We start from the raw sequence: 23,447 nt of genomic DNA, 5'->3' as shown, positions 1-23,447 counted from the left end.
TCTGGATATTGTTACCCACACTCCAATTTTCATGGCGTTTCAAGCACAGCACGAGGATTCTCCGTTGACGATAATCGTGTGTTTTGTGTTAATATGACTAGAGAGGTGGAACAGGCCTTGCCTATGTAGAAGGTGACATCAAGAATATCAGTAGTATACCTCTCAATAAAAGATCAAAACAATTTGCAGTAACGGATTCGCTTTTCATGATGCGCATCTTACAATTCTCGAGTTGCTGTCACTTTATATGGGAACAGTTTTAGTGATTGCCTAACCGCTTTATACGCGGTTGCAACCGCAAAATCTTTTCTCCGTGCCATCTTGCCCAGTGATTTTATTGGGCTCTGCTGCATAGGATCAAATGGTTCAAATGGCTCTGAGCACTATGGGACTTAACTGCTGAGGTCATCAGTCCCCTAGAACTTAGAACTACCTAAAACTAACTGACCTAAGAACATCACACACATCCATGCCCCAGGCAGGATTCGAACCTGCGACCGCAGCGGTCGCGCGGTTCCAGACTGTAGTGCCTAGAACCGCTCGGCAACACCGGCCGGCCGGCCGAAGTGGCCGTGCGGTTAAAGGCGCTGCAGTCTGGATCCGCAAGACCGCTACGGTCGCAGGTTCGAATCCTGCCTCGGGCATGGATGTTTGTGATGTCCTTGGGTTAGTTAGGTTTAACTAGTTCTAAGTTCTAGGGGACTAATGACCTCAGCAGTTGAGTCCCATAGTGCTCAGAGCCATTTTGAACCACCCCGGCCGGCTGCATAGGATCAGAAATAAATAACAACTTCTCATGGTCTTACCAGTTCATTCGGCATATAACACTGACCTTGTCTCTGGAAATTATTCGGTAAGTCGACACACCGCATTGCTCTCAGGCACAGCTGTTCCTGAGAATTTTTCAGCAAATGCCACCTGCACTAAATCTGTGTAACCTATTTATCGCCTTGTCGAAACACATTTTAACAAGAAAAATACAGTCCTCAATTGAAAGCACCGTAATTCTAAAACAGGTTTAACATATAAACACCACACATTGCATTCTATAGCTTTCATCAACTGAACCAAACCGTTACAGAAAGAATTAAAAAAGCGATCGTTTATGTATGAAAAACAGTTCTGCCAACATGTGTCCTGCCAACTTTGTTTCGAACTTATAACGTGATCTACATCCATAGTCGTACTCCAGTGCACAGCGACTTTCCGAAGGCATTATATAAGGAGAAAAATATAAAACTTAATGATGCCTCAGAAATTTGTACGATGAAATTAGCAAAAGTACGCGACACAGCATAAATAAAACTTGAAAATTCCGTTACAGGCGAGAATGTATGGTCGAATTGAGCACATGTTTGAAATTTACGGAAGTGATATATCAGACCGGTGTAACATAAGCACCAACCCAAAATGTGACTATACGAACAACAGTAGACATACAGTAATGTTATTTTAGTATCTAAAAGCTCTATAGGATACCAATTAGTACTAAGCTGCTCGAAGCGCAGCGACCTTCTGTGGCTGATCCAAAATACGATCCATAGGATTTCGATCAGGAGACTGACATGGCTACACCATGGGCAGAACCTTTTAGTGTTGAAAATATGCGTCCACGAAATGAGCTCTGTGTGGTCGAGCCTTTTAGGGTAAAATCGTCATCTGTTGTACCAGTATAACGAAGAACGGTTTGTACAGGGAGAGGAAGAAGCAACCTGCGCCCAGTGCTTGGACTCCGCACGGACGGGAGCAGCGGGGAGGCAATGATTTGTGCCTCGACCCAGCGTCTAGCGTCATTGTGGTTTATGAGCTTTCTTTTCTGGGAGTTGTGCGTCGTGCCCACGACGGACAAATAATATTGGTTCATCACTGTATGCTAGGGCACACACAGCTCAACATACCACAGTGCAACAAACCACAGAATTCAACAATTACTTCCGTATTACTGTTCTAATAAACAGAGTAGTGATTTGTAGTGATTGATCTCTATGATTGTCAGTAGATAGAGACACAACATTAGCAGTCTGAAGACTTCAGACAGGAATGGAGGTCTGCTTATCAAGCTACAGACTCATCACTTCACATACTGCCTAGTCCACGGACATTCTTACAAGTCCCGGCTTCTAGCAAGTTCAAAACACTGCTGCTGTTATTGTGTAACACTGAGACTCAGCTATCAAGATAAAGGTCTTCCGGTATATTGGTGGATGTGTCCACTGCAAACGTTTCCTCCTGTGACAAGAGATGAGTACTCGTGTACATTTAGAACCCTCATACATACTGCGTTCAGGAATTCTTCTGAGTACATCACCCTACTCGATGCTTCTATCCCTGCAGTAGCTGCAGCGAAGATAACCTTCATGGGATAGGGTTGTGGGTCGTATTCCGTAACTGCCAAACCGATAAATGTTCTTGGCGAGTGCATATCTCTTGGCCGAGCCTTCTAGATGCCGAACCTATGGTTAGATATCACCCGATAGTCTATAAGGTCTTACAACAATCGCCTCCGTAGTGGAGATCGCTAACGCTCGCTAGTGTAGTGACGCTCTTCTTTGAGATAGCCACCTCGATCCCTGATGATGAACGAAATTTTGAGCAGCACCATATGGCCTGCACTGGAAGGAGGGGTGCTGATATGATTCTCTTGATTACGAAACTTTGCGCCAATGTCGTTAGTTGTTTTCCATACGTCTCGGCAATATCTCATGGTGTGAGAGGATGTGACACTGTTAATATTGGTCTGTGAATTTTCCATACGTCTCGGCCATATCTCATGGTGTGAGAGGATGTGACACTGTTAATATTGGTCTGTGAAATGAAAACATTAAGCCCAGCTGGCCGTGAGCAGTAGGTTATGTACGGGCGAAAGGTTTCATCCACTCCCTTCTCTCTTTCATCATCATCAACAACACAGACACGACCTACTCTGCGCAGTCATTATTCGCCTGCACTGAGCATGCTTAAGTCACAATATTTAACATTTCACGAAAGATATATTGTCAAGTGCACGAAGAAAAAAAGTTTCTAATTAGGCAGCTGAATCCTCGCTTGTAATGTACCAGCCAATAATTGGAGACAAATTTACTTTAGGTTGCACATTTAACCATCTAGCCACCTCTGTGTTCTCCGATCAACTTCTAGTGCGCCAAATGCCCTCTCCATATGTCCCAATGCCATTCGAACAAGTCTGCTTTGCCAGCTCTGGTCATGCTATCAAATATGCAGCGGTCTGTTTTGGGCAGATAATGCAAGTTGCTTACGGCAATAATTGGTTCCACGCTGTACGTTGACACTGCAGTAGAGTGGTAAAACCATTCTCAGTTTTGGTGACTTGTTGGTTATTTTCCATACAATTGCTAAGTTTCTGATATTTCCTTCATATAGGAAATCAATGTGTGGAAATGACTCAGTACATAACTGCAGCAAGTCTCTAAAAATATTCATGAACTACAAGGTGGTTATAATAAAACTTGTGCCTGTGTAGACGAAAAACTACTTACAGTATGGGTACCCAGCTTTGTAAAAACTATGTTTAGGCTGTGCGCTGCAGGATTTGCGTTGTTAGTAATGTTAGTGCGATGAGTTGCTGGTTCAAAATGCTTCAAATGGCTCTGAGCACTATGGGACTTAACATCTGAGGTCATCAGTCCCCTAGAACTTAGAACTACTTAAACCTAACTAACCTAAGGACATCACACACATCCATGCGCGAGGCAGGATTCGAACATGCGACCGTAACGTTTGCGCGGTTCCAGACTGTAGCGCCTAGAACCGCTCGGCCACACAGGCCGGCGATGAGTTACTGTTTCGCGTCGGTACTGTTGGACGACGTGGAGTTAAAACACAAGCGAGCATTACAGCTGCAGAATCGACAGTGGTCTGGGCAAGGTGAGCAGGGCTGCACCCATAAAACTGTTTTATCAAACCAACACGGTGCTGCTCTTCGCGAGTATCGACTCGTTAAAGTAATATGTAAATGTCCTCTTTCCGCACCGGAGTTGAAGAATACGACTCGGAAGTTCGAATTAACTGGCAATTTAGGAATTGCTTCTGGGAGAGTCCGACGGCTAATTGTGCCACAGATTGTTCAAGAAGATACTGTTGCCACTCTTGAGAATGCTGGACGCAATGTGCGATCTTCCAGCAGTACACGAGCTGTGTCACAAAAGCTGTATATTCATGGTTTACCGTTAGAAAAGTGCTGCGAACAATTGTGAAATGATATCTCACGTGCGGTTCCAGGCTAGCGTGGATGTCATCGTCATATCGAGCAACGTTTGTAACCTGGAAACATGATACGATTAACAAATGCTACCCTCTCACGTGGAAATTAAAATGTGTTTATTTCAATGGCTAATCGTTATTTCTTTTCCGCATGTCCTTACAAAGGTTTCCCCAAAGTTTAATTGCCCCTACGATGACTCGTTTTTCATGGGGGCTCTCTCAAGAAGCGAAAGTTGAACTGTATCCACCTTGTATGTCATATAGGCGGTATGTCAAATCAACGGCTGTGAAACCCTGGGATGTTTGTAGGAAAATCATATTTAGTATAACTGAAGTAAGTATAGGATATGCAACGCAACACTAGTACGTATACGGAAATGCATTTTATGTTTCGAGATTGAAATCGGCGCGAGTCAATAATATCGGCGCGAATACGATCGGCCGTCCGCGTTAATTGTATCTCTCACAATGCCTCTCCGATTGTCGCTCAAATGTTTAGTATCGTTATCAAGTTGCAATTAATGGAAAAGTTCAGGAGAAAATTTGACTATTTGTAACAAGTTCGTATGGTTGGTCTGATTCTGCTACAGAAATACTCACGTAACTGCAGTTAGAGACTTTCTAAGAAAATCGCTGTACATCACAACGCTAATTGCTTTTAAATTTGTGATATCTATTTTCACAGAGAGCCCAAGAACATACTTTACCCTCTTCAACTCTCTACGTACACATAACTCAAAGTGCAAAATAATGAAATATGAGAAAATTAGGTACTTACGGTAATGTTCAGACAGTCGATATTCCCACTCAGCATTCGCGAACGGAGTAGATCACATCCATGCGAGCGTATTTTCGTTTCAGGTTTCCGAGTGATAATTACACGATCTGTATCCATACTGTATTCAATTCTTGAGCAAATTCTAAGTTCGAATATAATATATTTCCTTGTGACAGAAAAGCTTCTTGTTGCAAATCAGCATGGATTTAGAAAGGATCGCTCACGCAAAACTTAGCTTGCCATTTTGCTGGAAGACTTTTTAAGTAATAGAAGCCAGTACGTTGTCCTCGAAGGTGAGTGTTCATCAGAGACAAGGGTATCGTCAGGGGCCAGGGAAGTGTGATAGAAGCGCTCCTGTTCTCGGTATACATAAATGTGCTAATGGACAGAGTGAGTAGGAATCTGCGACTGTTGGTTGATGACGCTGTAGTATATGGGAAAGTATCGTCGTTGAGTGACTGTAGGAGGATACAGGATGACTTAGGCAGAGTGTGATAAATGACAGCTTGCTGTACATGTAGAAAAATGTAAGTTAACCCTTTGAGAACCAGTGATTTCTGCCTGAAACGACCACTTCATTAACTTTTCCTAAGTCGCTGTGCGTTTCGCTTGAAACCGCGGATGCTATTGCAAGGCAGAGACAGCTATTGGTACACTGATGTACCTCTACGAATGTAGTGCATTGTAGCAGTCACTTACAGCGTTCGAATCAACAGTTGGCGCAGAGATTGTGCTACGTAGTTGTAGGAGATTGCGACATGTGGTTCTTTTTATAGTGATTGATCATATTGAGAAGATCATTGACAGTGAACGTAAGGAAATCTCAAGTTATTGTAACGTAAATTTGAGTTTGTACTTTTATGACTGGTTTCAAAATGAAACCACTTGAGCAATATGTACTTTTGATATAAAATGTTAGGCCTGTTTTTGCGTGTTTTAGACACTATGATTTCATGGAAGTTTCGAGATGTGGGATTGTGTCTAGCAAAAGTGCGTAACCTTTCAAATATATCTCACGAAATTATGGGTGGTTGGAAATTGTGGTTTCAAAGTGAAACCACCTCGTTAAAAGATTCTGATTGTTTATTTTTTTGCCAGTTTCTTCTTGTATTCGTTGCTTACTACGATAACAAAGGTTAATTTTTGAAAAATTTTAAAATTAAATTTTTTATATATTATTGGGAGCCAAAGGGTTAATGCTGATGAGTAGAAAAAACACTCCTGTAATGGCTCTGAACACTATGGGACTGAACTTCTGAGGTCATTAGTCCCCTAGAACTTAGAACTAGTTAAACCTAACTAACCTAAGGACATCACAAACATCCATGCCCGAGGCAGGATTCGAACCTGCGACCGTAGCGGTCTTGCGGTTCCAGACTGCAGCGCCTTTAACCGCACGGCCACTTCGACCGGCCACTCCTGTAATGTTCGAATACCGTATTAGTGGTGCACTGCATGGAAGAGTCAAGTTGATTAAATATATAGGCGTAACGTTGCAAAGCAGTATGATAGGGAACGAGCATGTTAGGACGGTAGTGGGGAAGGAGAATTGTCGACTTTGGTTGGGAGAGTTTTAGGTAAATGTGAGCTCATCTATAAAGGAGATCGCCCATAGAGCGCTAGTGCGACCCCTTCTGATTTCGTATCACCACCAGCTCGGATTAAAGGAAAACATCGAATCAATTCGGAGACGTCCTGCTGGATTTGTTACAGGGAGGGGCGATCACCACGTGAGTCTTACGGAGACGCTTTTTTGAACTCAAATGGGAATCTCTGGAACGAAGACGACGTTTTTTTCGCGAAATAGATTGAGCAAATTTAGAGAACCGGCATTTGGAGCTGACCACAGAACTCTCCTACTACCGCTAACGTGCATTTCGCGCAAGAGACGCGAGAACAGGATAATTAGGGCTCATACGGTGGCATATATACAGTCGTTTTCCCTCGTTGCATTTGCTAGTGGAACTAGTGGTACTAGGTTTTCTCCACCACGCATACCGTGGCTTGCGGAGTGTGCATGTAGATGTAGATGAGTCTGGTCACAAAGAGCGTTTCTTCATGCTGCAGAGCCCGCAAAGTGGCACGTTTCCAAGGTCATCCCACAACTGCGCAACAAGTGCATTCTTCATTGGATTTTCACTCTGTATTTTGCCACACGTGCAGCAAAAGACGTCGAATTCGGCGCCGAGACACGATTCACTCACATATCGTACTCCATAAATCTCATCATACGGTAATCTCCCGGGACTTGATACATTAATAGGCAGTTGTATGTACATTAGCTGGCTGGTTATGTTAAGTATAATAACACTCAGTTACGACGAGTGCTAATCTAGTCGCATTGATAATTATGGGAATTACTTCGACATTACTTTAGATACATAAAGGAACTCGGCGAACAGGCTCAGAGGACTCTGCGATTCCGACAGGCAGCCGTGTCATCCTCTGTCATATGGCGTGACTAGGATGTGGTATGGAGGGACATGGCGGTCAGCACGCCGCTTTCCAGACCTTGCAGCCGCTGCTTCTCATTCAGGTTGCTCCTCATATGGCCTCACGAGGCTGAGTGCACCCAGTCCAGTCGTGCCACCAAGGAAAAGTCCCTGACAATACCAGGAGTGTAATCCGGAAATCCATATGGCAGTCACACGCTGACCTCTCGGCTACAGAGGCAGGCGTTACGTTACGTGTTAACAGAAATTCAGCTGCAAGGAAAATTGCGATTCCTCTTCCTCTTACACAACTGAGTTGCTGTTTTAATCTATTACTTCTGACGTAACTTCACTGATTTCACAGAACACGGCCAGCTGTTTATTGTAAAAGAGAAAAATTTGTATAATATCAGTTTCAGTGCCAAACGAAATTTACATCCCCAAGGCCAAAACAATGCTAATATTATAAATTCGGAAGTAATTCTATCTGCTACGTTTTCACGACGAAACAGTAGAACCGATTTTGGTGGAATTTAGTATGGAGATAGCTTGAACCCTGTGGAGGAACATGGGCTACTTTAGAAAGTAAAACTACTATTATTAATATTTTTAAATATAATATACCTGAAAGGGATGTGGACGACGCATTTTGACTATCAAATTTATTTAATACGTTACTGCACAGTTCTGTAAGAATAAATCTATTTTTGACCTATTATTTAACAATAATAACAGAAAGTACACTATTGGCCATTATAACTGCAACGCCAGGAAGGATAGCAAACAGCAGAATTATACTTCTCGGTGACTACGGTACGGTACAGTACAGCAGGAAGAATATGTTCTTAAATTTGTAGGTGATGTAGGAATGTATGGGATGCGAAATTTACAGTGACGCTAGCTGGGCATTCAGTCAAAATGAGCTCGGATGGCAGATACATGTACATCATTTTATATTGCTTCAGCTCTGTGTTTGTGTTCTTCAGTCACAGAGGAGAGCGAGTGATGGCCTGCTAGTCTCACGGTAACCAGCGACTAAATGTTTTCAGTGGGTTAGAGATCTGGAGAATGTGCTGGTCAGGCCAACAGTCATGTATCGAAGTATGTCAAGAGGGCATGGGCACCATAACTCTTGCGGTTTTTTTTTTTTTAACATTTCATGGAGAACTCGCAGATGGGGCACGGCCACTGGCCTTAACACGCACAGATACACTGTCCAGTCACATTACAGGGAGGCGACAAAAGTCATGGGATAGCGATATGCACTTATACAGATGGCGGTAGTATCGTGTACACATGTATAAAAGAGCACTGCATTGGTGGAGGTGTCATTTGTATTCAGGTGATTCGTGTGTAAAGGTTTCCGAAGTGATTCCATTTCGGAAATCGTTAGAGAAGTCACTATTCCGAGATCCACAGTGACAAGAGTGTGCCGAGACTACCAAATTTCAGGCATTACCTCTCACCACGGGCAACGCAGTGGCCGATGGCCTTCACTTGTCTAAGGAGGGGAGCGGCGTTTATGTAGAGCTGTCAGCGCTAAAAGACAAGAAACACTGTAGAAATCAATGTAGGACGTACGTCGAAGGTCCCGTTAGGACAGTGCGGTGAAATCTGACGATAATGGACTGTGGCAGCGCACGACCGACGCAAGTGCCTTTGCTAAGAGCACGAGATCGCCCACAGTGCCTTTTCTGGGCTCGTGACCGTATCGGTTGCGCCCTAGACGACTGGAAAACCATGGCCTGGTCAGATGAGTCCCAATTTAAGTTGGTAAGAGCTGATGGTAGGATTAGAGAGTGGCGCAAACCCCACGAAACCACGGACCCAGGTTGTCGACAAGGCGCTGTGCAAGCTGGAAGTGGTTCCATAATGGTGTGGGCTGTGTTTACATGGAATGGAATGGGTCCTCTGGTCCAACTGAAGCGGACATTAACTTTAAATGGGTATGTCCGGCTACTTGGAGGCCATTTCCAGCCATTCATGAACTTCGTGTTCCCACAAAACGATGAAGATTTTATGGATGACAATGTGGCGTGTCGCTGGACCACAACTGTTCACGAGTGGTTTCAAGAATATTCTGCACTATTCGATGACATTGTAATTCTGTCAGAGACAGCAAAGGACTTGGAAGAGCAGTTGAAGGAATGGACAGTGTCTTGAAAGGCGGATATAAGATGAACATCAACAAAAGCAAAACGAGGATAATGGAATGTAGTCGAATTAAATCGGGTGATGCTGAGGGAATTAGATTAGAAAATGAGACACTTAAAGTAGTAAAGGAGTTTTGCTATTTGGGGAGCAAAATAACTGATGATGGTCGAAGTAGAGAGGATATAAAATGTAGACTGGCAATGGTAAGGAAAGCGTTTCTGAAGAAGAGAAACTTGTTAACATCAAGTATAGATTTAAGTGTCAGGAAGCCGTTTCTGAAAGTATTTTTATGGAGCGTAGCCATGTATGGTTCAAATGGTTCTGAGCACTATGGGACTTAACATCTGTGGTCATCAGTCCCCTAGAACTTAGAACTACTTAAACCTAACTAACCTAGGGACATCACACACATGCATGCCCGAGGCAGGATTCGAACCTGCGACCGTAGCGGTCACGCGGTTCCAGACTGTAGCGCCTAGAACCGCACGGCCACTCCGGCAGGCCTCATAGCAATGTATGGAAGTGAAACATGGACGATAAATAGTTTGGACAAAAAGAGAATAGAAGCTTTCGAAATGTGGTGCTACAGAAGAATGCTGAAGATTAGATGGGTAGATCACAAAACTTATTTATTTATTCGTTCGACATATACAAGGCAAATATTACGGTGTGATTACAATCCATCAGGAAATTACAACACTACACAATGCTACTTATAGTTTTGAGCCAATCTATGGCTAGGTCAGGCAAGTAATGTATGTCCTTCAGTTCACCACTATATCCTACCACTTCACACACCAGTAGGTGGTCCATTGTCTGGATTTCACCACATTCACACACGGGACTCTCCGCAAGTCCCCACTTATTCATTAGATGTTTGCATCTTCCCACGCTTGTTCTAAGGCGATTTAAGGCAACCCAGAGCTTCCGAGGGAGATCAAAGCCATTTATCTTCTTGCTGGGGTCATCGATAAGCTTTTGGTTCTTGTGTGTCCCTTTGCGCCATGATCTCCCCCCCCCCCCCCCCCTCCAGGCTAGCTTTGGGTCGAAGTCCTGTAATTCTCTCCCAATCTTCCAAAAGGGGGACCTAGATTTTAGCCTGTTGATGGGTGATAAGTCTTGGTGTATAGGGAGTTCTGGATTGTGTACGATCTTCCTATATATTCTTGAGGTCGCCATGGAGCGCCTTATATCAGGGGGTTCTATGTTGGCAAGGACTGGGAGCCAGTCACATGTCACATGGGGTAGCCATGTGCACACTTAGTGCCTGAGATAATTCTCATCGTCTCTTTCAATTGGGTGTCTACTTTATTTACATGCGCACTTTTCGCCCAGACTGGTGAACAATATTCAGCCACGCTGTACACGAGGGCTAATGCTGACGCCCTTAGTGTATTATCTCCGCACCCCCATGATGTTCCGGCCAGTTTAGACATAATGGCATTTCTAGATTTTAATTTCTGTTTGGTGTCTTCCAGATGGGAGCTAAACGTTAGTATACGGTCTAATTTTACTCCCAGATATTTGGGCTTATCTTCATGTCTGATATGCCGGTCATTCAGGGAAAGCTGTAGTTCCCTGCACCTCCAAGATGGTGCTCCCCGGGCAACGCTGCAGTAAAATGCAACGGCAAAAAGTCTACACAATTCCGGCGACCGGACGGTCAAATGCCTCCCGGCCCACAAGAAGGCAAACGATCACATAACTAATAAGGAGGTATTGAATAGAATTGGGGAGAGGAGGAGTTTGTGGCACAACTTGACAAGAAGAAGGGAACGGTTGGTAGGACATGTTCTGAGGCATCAAGGGATCACAAATTTAGCATTGGAGGGCAGCGTGGAGGGTAAAAATCGTAGAGGGAGACCAAGAGATGAATATACTTAGCAGATTCAGAAGGATGTAGGTTGCAGTAAGTACTGGGACATGAAGAAGCTTGCACAAGATAGAGTAGCATGGAGAGCTGCATCAAACCAGTCTCTGGACTGAAGACCATAACAACAATAACATTCGAGCACCCGACGTGAATCCCATCAAACATTTATGGGACGTAATCGAGAGGTCAGTTCGTGCACAAATTCCTGCACCGGCAACATTTTCGCAGTTATGGACGGCTATAGAGGCAGAATGGCTCAGTATTTCCGCGGCGGACTTCCAACGACGTGTTGAGTCCATGCCACTTCCAGTTGCTGTACTACGCCGGACAAAAGGAGGTCCGACGCGATATTAGGAGGTATCCCATGACTTTTGTTACCTCATTGTAATGTGACCGCCTGTCAGAAGCCCTAATAACCACCTTTTGCAACGCGGACCGCCGCGAGACTCGCAGGAAGAGATAGTGAGGTTGTAGAAGGATGTGGCGCCATGCTGACTCCAGTACCGTGGCCAGCTGTTCTAGGTTTCTCGGTTGAGGATCCATGGCGGGAGTAGCCCGATCGAGGTGGTCCCAAAGATTCTTTACCGGGTTTAAATCCTGGGACTATGGTGGCCAAGGGTGTACGGAAAACACATCCCAGTGGCCTTCGAAATATGCACCTACACTGCGAGCTGTGTGACACGTTGCATTGTCCTACCGGTAGATGCCACCGTGCCAAGTGTGGACATGGCCCCCGAGAATGAATGCATACTTGTGCTGATCCAGTCTGCGTTGCAGAATTACGAGATCACTCAGGGAATGCCACAAAAACGTTCTAGAAACTATAACGCTCCCTCCTCCAGCCTGGACCCCTCTGACGATCATTGCAGGTTGTCTGCATTCAGACATTTCGCGCCGTACACACATAAAACGTGGTTCACCTGAATAGGCTACATGTCGCTACTACTGGAGTGATGCTTAACGCTTTTTAACGGGAATGCTTTAGAATGAGTATGTGTAGGGATAATCTTGTCACGCTGTTGTCAGTTTCTGCTCTTATTGTCAGAATTGGAGGATTAAGATTTAAAGAATTATTGATTTTACATGTCAATGAAAAACGCTCTAATATATTATAAACGGAAGAAATTACTTTACACAGCTTTATTGAGTAACCTTCTTGGACAACAATGCAGTGGATACGCCGGTTCCCGTCAGATCACCGAAGTTAAGCGCTGTCGGGCGTGACCGGCACTTGGATAGGTGACCATCCAGGTCGCCATGCGCTGTTGCCGTTTTTCTGGGTGCACTCAGCCTCGTGATGCCAATTGAGGAGCTAATCGACTGAATAGTAGCGGCTCCGGTCACAGAAAACCATCATAACGACCGGGAGAGCGGTGTGCTGACCACACGCGCCATCTAACAGCATCCTCAGCTGAGGATGACAAGGCGGTCGGATGGTCCCGATAGGCCACTTGTGGCCTGAAGACGAAGTGCTTTTACATTTCACTAATACAGGGAGACAATGAAGTACGTGAAAATTCGAAAAAGCATTAATTCACGAAATAATGTACGTAGAGAGGTAAAAAGTGACATACACGCCTGAAATGACATAGGGTTTTGTTGAAACCAAAAAAGAGTGCAAAAACTGGCCAACAGATGGTGGTGGACAGCAACACGTCAGTGATGCCTCATGAGAATCGCCTGTAAAATAAACTGTAGTGAGAGAGAGAGTCACATGCCCCGACAACTGCGAACTATTGACTTTACTGGAAGAGACACTGATAGTGAAGCTTTACTATCAGAATGGAGAATCCGCTATTGCAGCTTTACGACGCTATCGTTATAAGAAGGGTATTTGCGGGTAAACATTTTGTGACAAGTGTCACTGTGAAGAAAATGATCACGAAGTTCGAATCCACGGGTTGTTTAGATGATCGGCCCCATACTGGGCGACCAGACGCATGTTCTACCGCTGCTATGACCGTTCAGGAGGAAACTAAGAGTTTAGCGGATTCATCTCCGCATGGTGAAATCAGCGCTCGTGAAGCCGCATGTCGCACCTGCATTCTGCTCGCTACTGTTTGGAAAGCACTAAGGCGTACCCTCCAGAGCTATCCGTACAAAAATCTAGCGTCATCATGAACTGTTAGCCACCGATTATGTGACGCGGAGAGCATTTGCGTTGTCGACGCTTCAAAAAATGGGGGAAGATGACGATTGGTTGTCTAACATGTCATGGACCAACGAAACACATTTCATACTCCGCGGGTCTGTCAACACCCACATTTGCGGAATCTGGGCTACCAAAAATCGCAGAACTCTCATGGAAACTCCATTTACCTTATCATTCGTGATCGGATACTTTTTCTGCTGGATGCTGGTTTTCAAACTGTCAGTGTGACAGGGTGCGAGGTACGCCGATATGTTACAGAATCGCATCATCCCTAGCTTGGCTGATAACAAACACCTGCTGGAGGGTACGACATTTATGCAGGATGGCGCTCCGCCCCATATTGCTACACGCCTGGAAGATCTCTGCGCACATCGTTTGGTGTGATAGTGTGCTGAGCAGCCTGGACTCCCAGGTCTCCAGACCTCAAACTGTGATGTTATTGTTTGTGGCGTTGCCTGAAGTCGCGAGTCTGCTGCAGTTGTCCGACTTCATTAGGGATGCTAAAAGACAACATATGTCTTCAGTTTCTCACTATACCTACAGATGCGCTGTACAGTGCTGTACACAAATTGTTCTCCGACTGGAGATATTGTTGATTAATGGCGGCCGATATGTTGAACGTTTGTTATAAAGAACATCGCCTTTGCTAAAAACCAATTGTTATGCTGATCATTGCTTTTCTATAATATGAAGCACTTTTTTGGTTTCAATAAAACCCCATGTCATTTCAAGCACGTAGGCTATGTCAGTTTTAACTTCTCTACCTACAGTTTTCCGTGAAGCTTTGAATTTTCAAATGTTAATAGACTTTTGGGTTACCCTGTACTTTATCATCATCATATTTATGTTGAACTGTTCAACTTAAACTAGTTAGTTTATTTGTTAGTTTCATGTTTCACGGATCAATTTGCAAGATAAATCGAAATGATGTGGAACGAGTCATTTTACATTTACATCGCAAATTAATTTGTAATGTGGCTACATGCTGACATTTTTAAGGAGAATGTAAAAATACTACATATAATCAATAACTGCACTTTCAAAAGGGATAACGTTGTTTGATGAACATTTTTCGTTTCAGGATTTAAAAGTTCTTCGTTTTCGTAAGAGCAACAATTTGACGGACCAGCAGCTGCTGCTAGAATATTTGTACACCAAGCACATTATAGAACCTATGCTTCGTGGCTTTGTCCAGGTTCCTGTTGTTATCTACATGAAGGGTGAACATATTATCAAGTTGCAGGAGGCCATGAAAAAGTGTAGACCAGGTCTGTAACTAAACATAATTCCTTGTTATAAAATTTCTTTTCTTCCCATTGTGCATGACATATGAGTGCAGATGATATTCTTGTTCTACAATATAAAGTACATCAACATAGCTTTAAAATCATGACGATGACAATGTTTGTGGATTTAAAGCGGCTGAATGTCTAGATTATTAGTCCCAAAACCTATTTACGAATCAGCAGTACTGGGTGTGACACTTTCTTCACCTTCCAGGTTTTTGAACAGTTGAGTTCTTGCGCATTAAGACTTTTGAAATTGTGTTTATGGGAGCGGGTTCTGATGCCATTTATTAATATTCACTCTAAGTTCATGAATCTATATCTACAGGCACATCACTACTCTGCAATTCATACTTAATGCCTGGCAGAGGATGCGTCAAACAGGAACGACTTTTGGACTATTTCTCTAACATTCCACTCTCGAACAGCACGTGGGAAAAACAGAGACTTAAATCTTTGCGTGTGAGCTCTGATTCCTCTTGTTTATTACAACGACCATTTCTCCCTTTATAAATGGGCTTAAACAAAATATTTACTGTTTCATGACAGTACAAAATAAGCTACCCTTCTGTGAACTTCTTCGGTATCCTCCATCAGTCCTATCTGGCAAATCTCATATGGCACATCAGTACTCTAGCAGAGGACGGGCAAGCATAGTGTAGGTAGCAACTTTAGTGAGTTTGTTGCATCTTCTAAGTGTTCTGCCAATAAAACTCAGTCTTCAGTTCGCCTTACCACAGCATTGTCCATGGGATGGTTCCACTTTAAGATGTTCGTAACTGTAATTGCTAGGTATTTGGTTGAACTGACAGCCTTTAGATTTGTGCGTTTTATCATGTAACTCTAACAGATTCCTTTTAGTACTCATGTGAATAGCCTACACTTTTAATTATTTAGTGTCAGTTGTCACTTTTCACACCATATACATATCTTGTCTAAGTGATTCCCTATCTCTTATGCAATGCTAGGCTTATTTAAAATTACTATAAGACTGCCACAAATTCCTGCTGAGTATGAGTTTTTGTCCAACAATAACATTGTGAATGCCTGCAATACATAATCTAAGGGGGGGGGGGGGGGGACTGTGCTCCACAAAGGAATTATCCAAGTGGGATGCAAATCGGTAGATTCAATGTACATGTACAGACAAACAAGTACTAACAATTTCAGAAAAATTGGTTGATTTATTACAGAGAAAGGGCTTCACGAACTGAGCAAGTCGATAACATGTTGGACCACCTCTGGCCCTTACGCAAGCAGTTAGAATATCGTTGACGTAGCGCAGTGCTTTAAGAGTGCTACAAATGACAATCGAAGGGGAGTTGCACCCCAGAAGACCATCGCTCCTGCTTGTTGGGCTGTATGGCAGGATACAGTCAGGTGGGTATCCCACCACTGTCTGGAGCGTCTCCAGACACGTCTTCAGTCTGGAATCTCATTGGCTATAGTAGAATTGTCTTCAGCTATGAGTCCCACTGTGAACTGACCTTCGATGACCAACGAAGATGTGTCTGGAGACACTTGGACAACGGTGGGTGCCGACCGGACTGTCGCCTGCCATATAGCTCAATAACCAGGAGTGATGGTCTGTGGTGCCATTTCTTTTCATAGCAGGACCCCTTTGGCAGTCATTCACAGTGTCCTTACAGCACAGCATTACGTCACTGATATTCTATGCCCCATTTTGTTGCCCTAAATGCAAGCCAACCTGAGCCAACATTTCAGCAAGATAACGCCCACCAGCACATGGCGAGTTTCTACTGCTTGTCTTCGTGCTTTCCAAACCCTGTATTGGCCAGAAAGCTCGCCAGATCTCTCACCTATTGAGAATATTTGGGGCGTTACGGGCAAGACCCTCCAAACAGCTAGGGATTTTAGTGATCTAATGCGCTAATTGGACAGAAATTTGGCATGATTTCCCTCAGGAGACAGCCAACAAGTCTGTCAGTCATTGGCAAATGAATAATTGCTTGCCTAAGGTCAAGAGGTGAACCAAAGCGCTATTGACTTGCTGAATTTATAGAGCTCTTTCTCTGGAATAAATCACCCAGTTATTCTGAAATTGTAAGCACTTCTTTGTCTGTATATGTACATCACATCTATCATTTTCCATGCCATTCAGATAATTCTTTCATGGTGTTTCTTCTTTTTTTTTTCATTACTGAATCTTGAAGCTGTTCAATTAAAATCAATCATGTTTCATAACTATGGGTAGCTTCCCCACACCCCACTGTGAGATTCCTTTCATGTCTCCCATTCAGTGGATCATTGGTATTCTGAGTAAAATTAACAGTGTAATGTGTATGTCAAGTTATTATGCTGGTTTTGAGCTTCAGTTCATCCTGAAATATACCATGTAATGTGCTTGTGCAGTAGCATCTAAATCACAAGACTTCTTCAGCCATTTATGATGGGATCTAGTTGTCCTTTATCTACTAATGAGAAAGGAAACCAAAGGAATTCATAAATAATCACTCAATAGGTTTCACATTTTAGTGTGAAAAATGTGGCTGCTCAAGTGCAGATTAAAAGCTGTCTAGCAACATGTGTATGGCATGAGCAATAATATTAAAATGGAATCTAGTATGTGTATCTACAAGAAAGTATTTTCTTTTGTCATAAACAGTGTAATGAGTAAAAGTAACCACTCATTGTATAGTTTTGCAATTAATAGGCACATTAACAAGACTGAAGATATTCCTGAGCTTTCAGACAGTGCCCTTCTTCAGAAATGTCCAAGACAAAACACATATATAAATACATGATACCTGGTCATGACCTTCTACATTGTTCAGACATCATAACCCAACGTGCCCCTAATCCATCAACTACTACTTCCATGAATTTGTTGCAAAGCAGCAGCATCCGCATCTCCCAGTGCCTCCCACCTGGATCAACTGAATCAAGGCCTTCACCAGGGCTTGTACTGCTTATCATCATCACACCTGGAAAAAAGGAAAATCCTTCACATATTCCTTTTCTCTTTGCCTAAAATATTCTGTCACCAACCCAATCTGAGACATATCCTTGTCCATTATTATGCTACACCTACACCAAACCTCTTGCACGTGAATCATGTCATTGTGAGAGGCCAAGATACAAGTTCTATTATACACCCATCCAAAACATTCTATTTCTGTCCTATTCACAGGGATATTGTACTTTATCAGAGGCAATGCCACCTGTGAAACCAGTCATGTGGTAACTCTGCTACAACTTGTTGACAGCCTTTTGTGTAGCAATGAGTGCCAACTAGCTTTCTATCCATACGAATAGACACAGCCAAACTGTGTCCAAAAGCAAAGTTAACCATCCAGTTGCTCCTGAGCACAACATTCTCAACTTCAGTGGTTGATTCACTGTCTTTGCCCTTTGATTAGATCATTCGCATCCCTTCCCCCTCTTAACAGCGTCTCTGAATTACAAAAATTGGAGCTGTCCCTGCAATGAATCCTTCAATACTGCAGTCCTACTGGCCTCAGTCTCTACTAGCTCCAATTAAATATTCACCTCCACCATTGTCCATTCCTTGCACTTCATCCCATTACCCATTAATCTGCATGATTACATAAACTATCACATGTCTATGTACCATTAACCTGCACTCAAAGTTTACTCTCTGAAACATCCTCTGTGCTATTCCTCCCCCCCCCCCCCCTCTCCCTCCAAATACACTCCTCTGCTTCATCATGTGTTATAGGCAACATCCTCTGCCTGCCCCAGGGTGATCTCACTGGGGCCATTTTCATGCCCTGTTCCCTTTCTGCCTCTGTATCCCATCTGTCAGCCACACATCCCTCTAACTCCCTCCTCCCCTCCTTACCTACCAGTTTCTTTTATCCACAACACTCAACATTAATCTAGATTCACACTTTACTCTCTGCAGTCTTCCTTTTCTACTATTCAAGCAACTGGATTATGTTTTGTCCTTTATAAAACATAGTATCACTATAATGAAATAAACAAAACAGGAAAGTCTATAAAAACTATTTCAGGGAAACATTAGTGTAGAGTAATAATAGAGTTGTTACATTTTACTATCCATTAACTAGAGTTAAACAAGGCCATGATGTATAGGGCAGAGTGGAAAGACACTGTTTAAAACTGCAAGTCCGATGTAGACCCATTGAATCATCTGCATATTGTCTTATTTGATAGCTAAGTTAAGATATATTAGAACATAAGTGATAATGTTTGACAGCCAAGAATAGCAATTTTGTGAATGTAGATTTTCTTGTTTCAGTGCATCGTCAAAACAAAAATATTAGTTCCAATTTTGTAATGATGTTTAATGACTACACAAAACTACCACCTGAAATTGTTTACAATAAACAGAATCCACTGCCAGTCTTCTGTGTTGAGCTGAAACCAAAACAGGGCTGGCTGCACCCAGATGACAGATACTTGCCTAAGTGTAAATTCTGTGCCAATCAGTATCTCAAGGTATGTTACTTTATAGTTACTGTATTTCATCTTATATTATAATGATATATTGCACAAAACACTTTGTCTTATAGTATTATTAACAAAAATAGTCCATCCATCATAAATTAAGAAAGAAATGGACATCACATAATACAATAAAACCAGAACTTAACAGGAAATGGTTCACATATAATTGAATGAACACAAAAATTCACAATAAATACATCAAAAGGATGAAGTTAAATCAAATACTCCAGATAAAATTATTTTTATGAACCTAGCATTTGAAGAAGTTAGTACAAAAATAGAACAAACATTATCAAATCAAAACATTTTATTTGTCTGAAGACAACATTGCCACTACATGATACATTGTCTGGTAGAGGTTATTTCTTTACAGAATATAATTTTAAAACATAATATAGAATTTTACATATTAAATTTATGTAAACATCAATTTACTCTTTTATATTACACAGATTATAATGCACAACAATTAGTTCATGTTCTAATTAAATTATTTAATCATTTATACTGTTATCTATAAATTCCTCACCATTATAGAAAGTCTTTCTTTTTAGCCATGATTTGATAACCATTTTAAAATTATTGTGCAGCAGTTCCTTAACACTTCAGAAATAGCATACCAATGTGTGCAAAATTATTTTATTACTATTAGTCTTGGATAGCCTATTTCAGAGGACATTTATTAGGTTTCTGTCCATGGTTCTGTAAGTAAGGCCTAGTTCTATATACACTCTCATGCAAAAAAAAATTTGCATGACAAAAGAATTATCCAAATAGGATGGAAATTGGTAGATGTAATGCATATGTACAAACAAACAAGTGATCAATGTTAGACAAACAAGTGACAAAATTACAGAAAATTTGGACGGTATATTCAAGAGAAAGAACTTTACAAACTAAGCAAATCAATAATGCATTGGTCCATCTCTGGCTCATATGCAAGCAGTTATTCAGCTTGGCATTCAGAGAGCTGTTGGATGTCTGCCTGAGGGGTACTGTACGAAATTCTCCAACTGGTGCAGTAGATTGTCAAAATTCTGAGCTGGTTGGAGGGCCCTGCCCATAATGCTCTGAAAACAAGCAGAAACTCATGCCATGTGTGGACAGGCATTATTTTGATGAAATGTAAGCCCAGCATGGCTTGTCATGATGGGTAACAAAAAGGGGCATAGAATATTGTCATTGTACTGATGTACTACAAAGGTACCATGGATGACAACAAAAGGGGTCCTGCTATGAGATGGAATGACACCCCATACCATCACTATTGGTTGTCAGGCCATATGGTGGGCAACTATCTGGTTGGTTTCCCACCACCATCCAGGATATCTCCAGACACATCTTTGCTGGTCATTGGGTCTAAGTTCAATGTGAGGCTCACCACTGAAGACAATTCTACTCCAACCAATGAGATTCCAGGTCAAAGACATGTCTGGACCAAACTGGACAGCAGTAGAATACCAACCTGACTGTCACCCACGAAATGGCCCGCAGTGTCATTTCTTTTCATAGCAGGATCTCTATGTTGTTATCATACATCACAGTGGTATGTCTAAAATATTCAATGCCCCATTTTGTTGCCCTTCATGGCAAGCCAAACTGGGCATACATTTTAGCAAGATAATGCCCACACCCACATGGCAAGAGTTTTTACTGTTATTTTTGTGCTTTCCAAATCCTACCCTAGCCAACAAGATCCCAAGATCTCTTCCAAATTCAGAACATTTGAAGCATTATGGGCAGAGTCTCCAACCTGCTTGGGATTTTGATCATGTAATGCAACAACTGGACAGAATTTGGCACACTACCTCTCACAAGGACAGCCAACAACTGTGTCAATTAGTACCAAACCAAATAACTGCATTCATAAGGGCCAGAGGTGGGCCAATGCATTATTGACTCGCTCAGTTTGTGAAGCTCTTTCTCTTGAATAAACCACCCAACTTTTTCTCAAATTGCAATCATTTGTTTGCCAGCATATATACTTCACATCTACTGATTTTCATCCCATTCAGATAACACATTTGTGATGCATCTTTTTTTGTGTTGTAGTGTGTATGTGCATTCTCTTTGGCATAAACAAGTATGTACAAACTGGGAACAATAAGCATTTTGTAACTGGTGAATTATTTTTTTGCAAGAAGTTTTCTTTGTTAGCCCATAGCTCAAGTGTGTATGGAAAAATGAATAATAGGCCATCAGAAGGTGATCTTGATAGACACAGTTTTTTAATTTTCTTATCAGATACACTACACTAAACTTATTGCAAACTTTTTCCATCTGGGTATTCCAGTTTAATTTACTGTCAAGATGGATGCCTAGCACTTTAAGTGTCTTTTCCTTGAGATTGTGCAGGTCAGTATCAGGAGTCCTGAGGGAGAAAAGTATGTGTTCTGTTTTATTCTCATTTAGCTAAAATCTTACATGAACTACTGAGCTTACTCTTTCATCAAGAACATATGCATCTGCATCATGGTCTTTTCTTCTGTGTGAGATGTGATGAAAGTGGTGTCATCTGCATACATTACTGCTTTACATGGTAGAAGATTTGCCAAGTCATTTAACATATAACAAACGGAAAAGGTCCCAGCACAGAAACTTGTGTAACTTCATAACTTACATTCAGGAACTGAGATTTTTTTGCTTGGATTTATGATCACCAATTGTTTTCAGTTAGCTAAATATAATCTCAAAAGTGCTAACTTATGTCCTTTTATTGCACAATATGCTATTTTGCTGATTAAGAAACATTTAATGAAAAAAATGTCATTTACAGTGATTGTTTATCTGTTCTCTTTTTAACTTTCCTCTTTACCAGTTGCACTTAACTTTTGAACTTTAACAGTTAACCTGGGTGATATGCTGCAGTGTAATCCCCACAAAATATCTACATCACCTACACACAGTTTTTCCAGTGTTTTGCTTCCATTTCTTTGTGAACTCAATACATGAGTGTTGTTGTTAATTGTTATTTGTCTTTTGTTTAAGTCAGAAAGAGATTTCTGACATCTTGGACTTCAACTGCAGCCAAGGCACCCTGTTTTCAGTCTTATAATTTAAAGTCACCACAGACTGTTGAAGAGATTCTTAAACACAACTGTGTTACACAGACTCTTGTTACAACTGTTCACAATAGCTTCATGTAGGTTCCGTAGTTTTACCTTTCCAGTAGGCATTTTATATTCCAGTAAATCTTTATATGTAATATTTGTGTTAATTGTAATAACAGGGCTGATTGCTGAGCATGAAATTAGTTGACTTTATATTTCACTCATTTTGTCATATTTCTAACAACATACATTGATGTGGCAAAAGGCATGGGATACTTCCTAATATCATGTTGGACCTCCTTTCACCTGGCATAGTGCAGCTATGTGACCTTGACTCAAAAAGTTGTTGCAAGTTTCCTGCAGGAATGCTGAGCCATGCTGCCTCTACAGATCTCTATAATTGCGAAATTGTTGCCAGTGCAGGATTTTGTGTGTAAATTGATGTCTCAATTATGTCACATAAATGTTCAATGGGAATCATTTCAGGCAATCTGGATGATCACAACATTTGCTCAAATTCCAGAATGTTCTTTAAACCAATTGTAAAAGATTGTGATCTGGTGACATGGGGCATTGTCAACCATAAAAAATTCTGTCCTTGTTTGGGAATTTGAATTTCATGAATGGGTGCAAATGGTTTCTAGGTAGCCAAACATTTCCAGTCAATGAGCAGTTCATTTGGATCATAGGACCCAGTCCATTCCATGTAAATACAGCCCACAACATTATGGAGCCACCACTAGTTCACACAATGCTTTGTTGACAACTTGGGTCCATGGTTTTGTGGGGTCTGCACCACACTTGATCCCGACCATGAGCTCTTACCAACTGAAATTGTGGCTCCTCTGACCAGACCATGGTTTTCCAGTCATCTCAGGTCCAACCAATGTAGTCACGAGCCCGGGAGAGATGCTTCAGGTGATGTCAGGTTGGTAGCAGAAAAACCCATGTTGATTGTCTGCTGCCATAGCCCACTAATGCCAATTTTCACCATTCTGTCCTAACGGATATGTTCATCATACACCCCACATTGATTTCTGTGGTTATTT

At 42.0% G+C, this 23,447-nt stretch overlaps 1 protein-coding gene across 1 annotated transcript in view; it reads left to right on the top strand.

Moving 5' to 3' along the window:
- Nucleotides 1-23,447, top strand: part of LOC126249618 (inositol-pentakisphosphate 2-kinase-like) — a 106,410-nt gene that overhangs the window by 62,690 nt on the left and 20,273 nt on the right. The window contains exons 3-4 of the mRNA XM_049951287.1: nt 14,692-14,878; nt 19,140-19,339. Coding sequence (XP_049807244.1) covers nt 14,692-14,878; nt 19,140-19,339 — 387 coding nt within the window. The remainder of the gene's footprint in view (nt 1-14,691; nt 14,879-19,139; nt 19,340-23,447) is intronic.

This window comes from Schistocerca nitens, chromosome 3, assembly GCF_023898315.1.
Source record: "Schistocerca nitens isolate TAMUIC-IGC-003100 chromosome 3, iqSchNite1.1, whole genome shotgun sequence".
In the NCBI taxonomy this organism is placed as follows: Eukaryota; Metazoa; Arthropoda; class Insecta; order Orthoptera; family Acrididae; genus Schistocerca; species Schistocerca nitens.
Note: the sequence above shows the minus strand (reverse complement) of the source record. Positions and strands in the feature narration are given on the sequence as shown.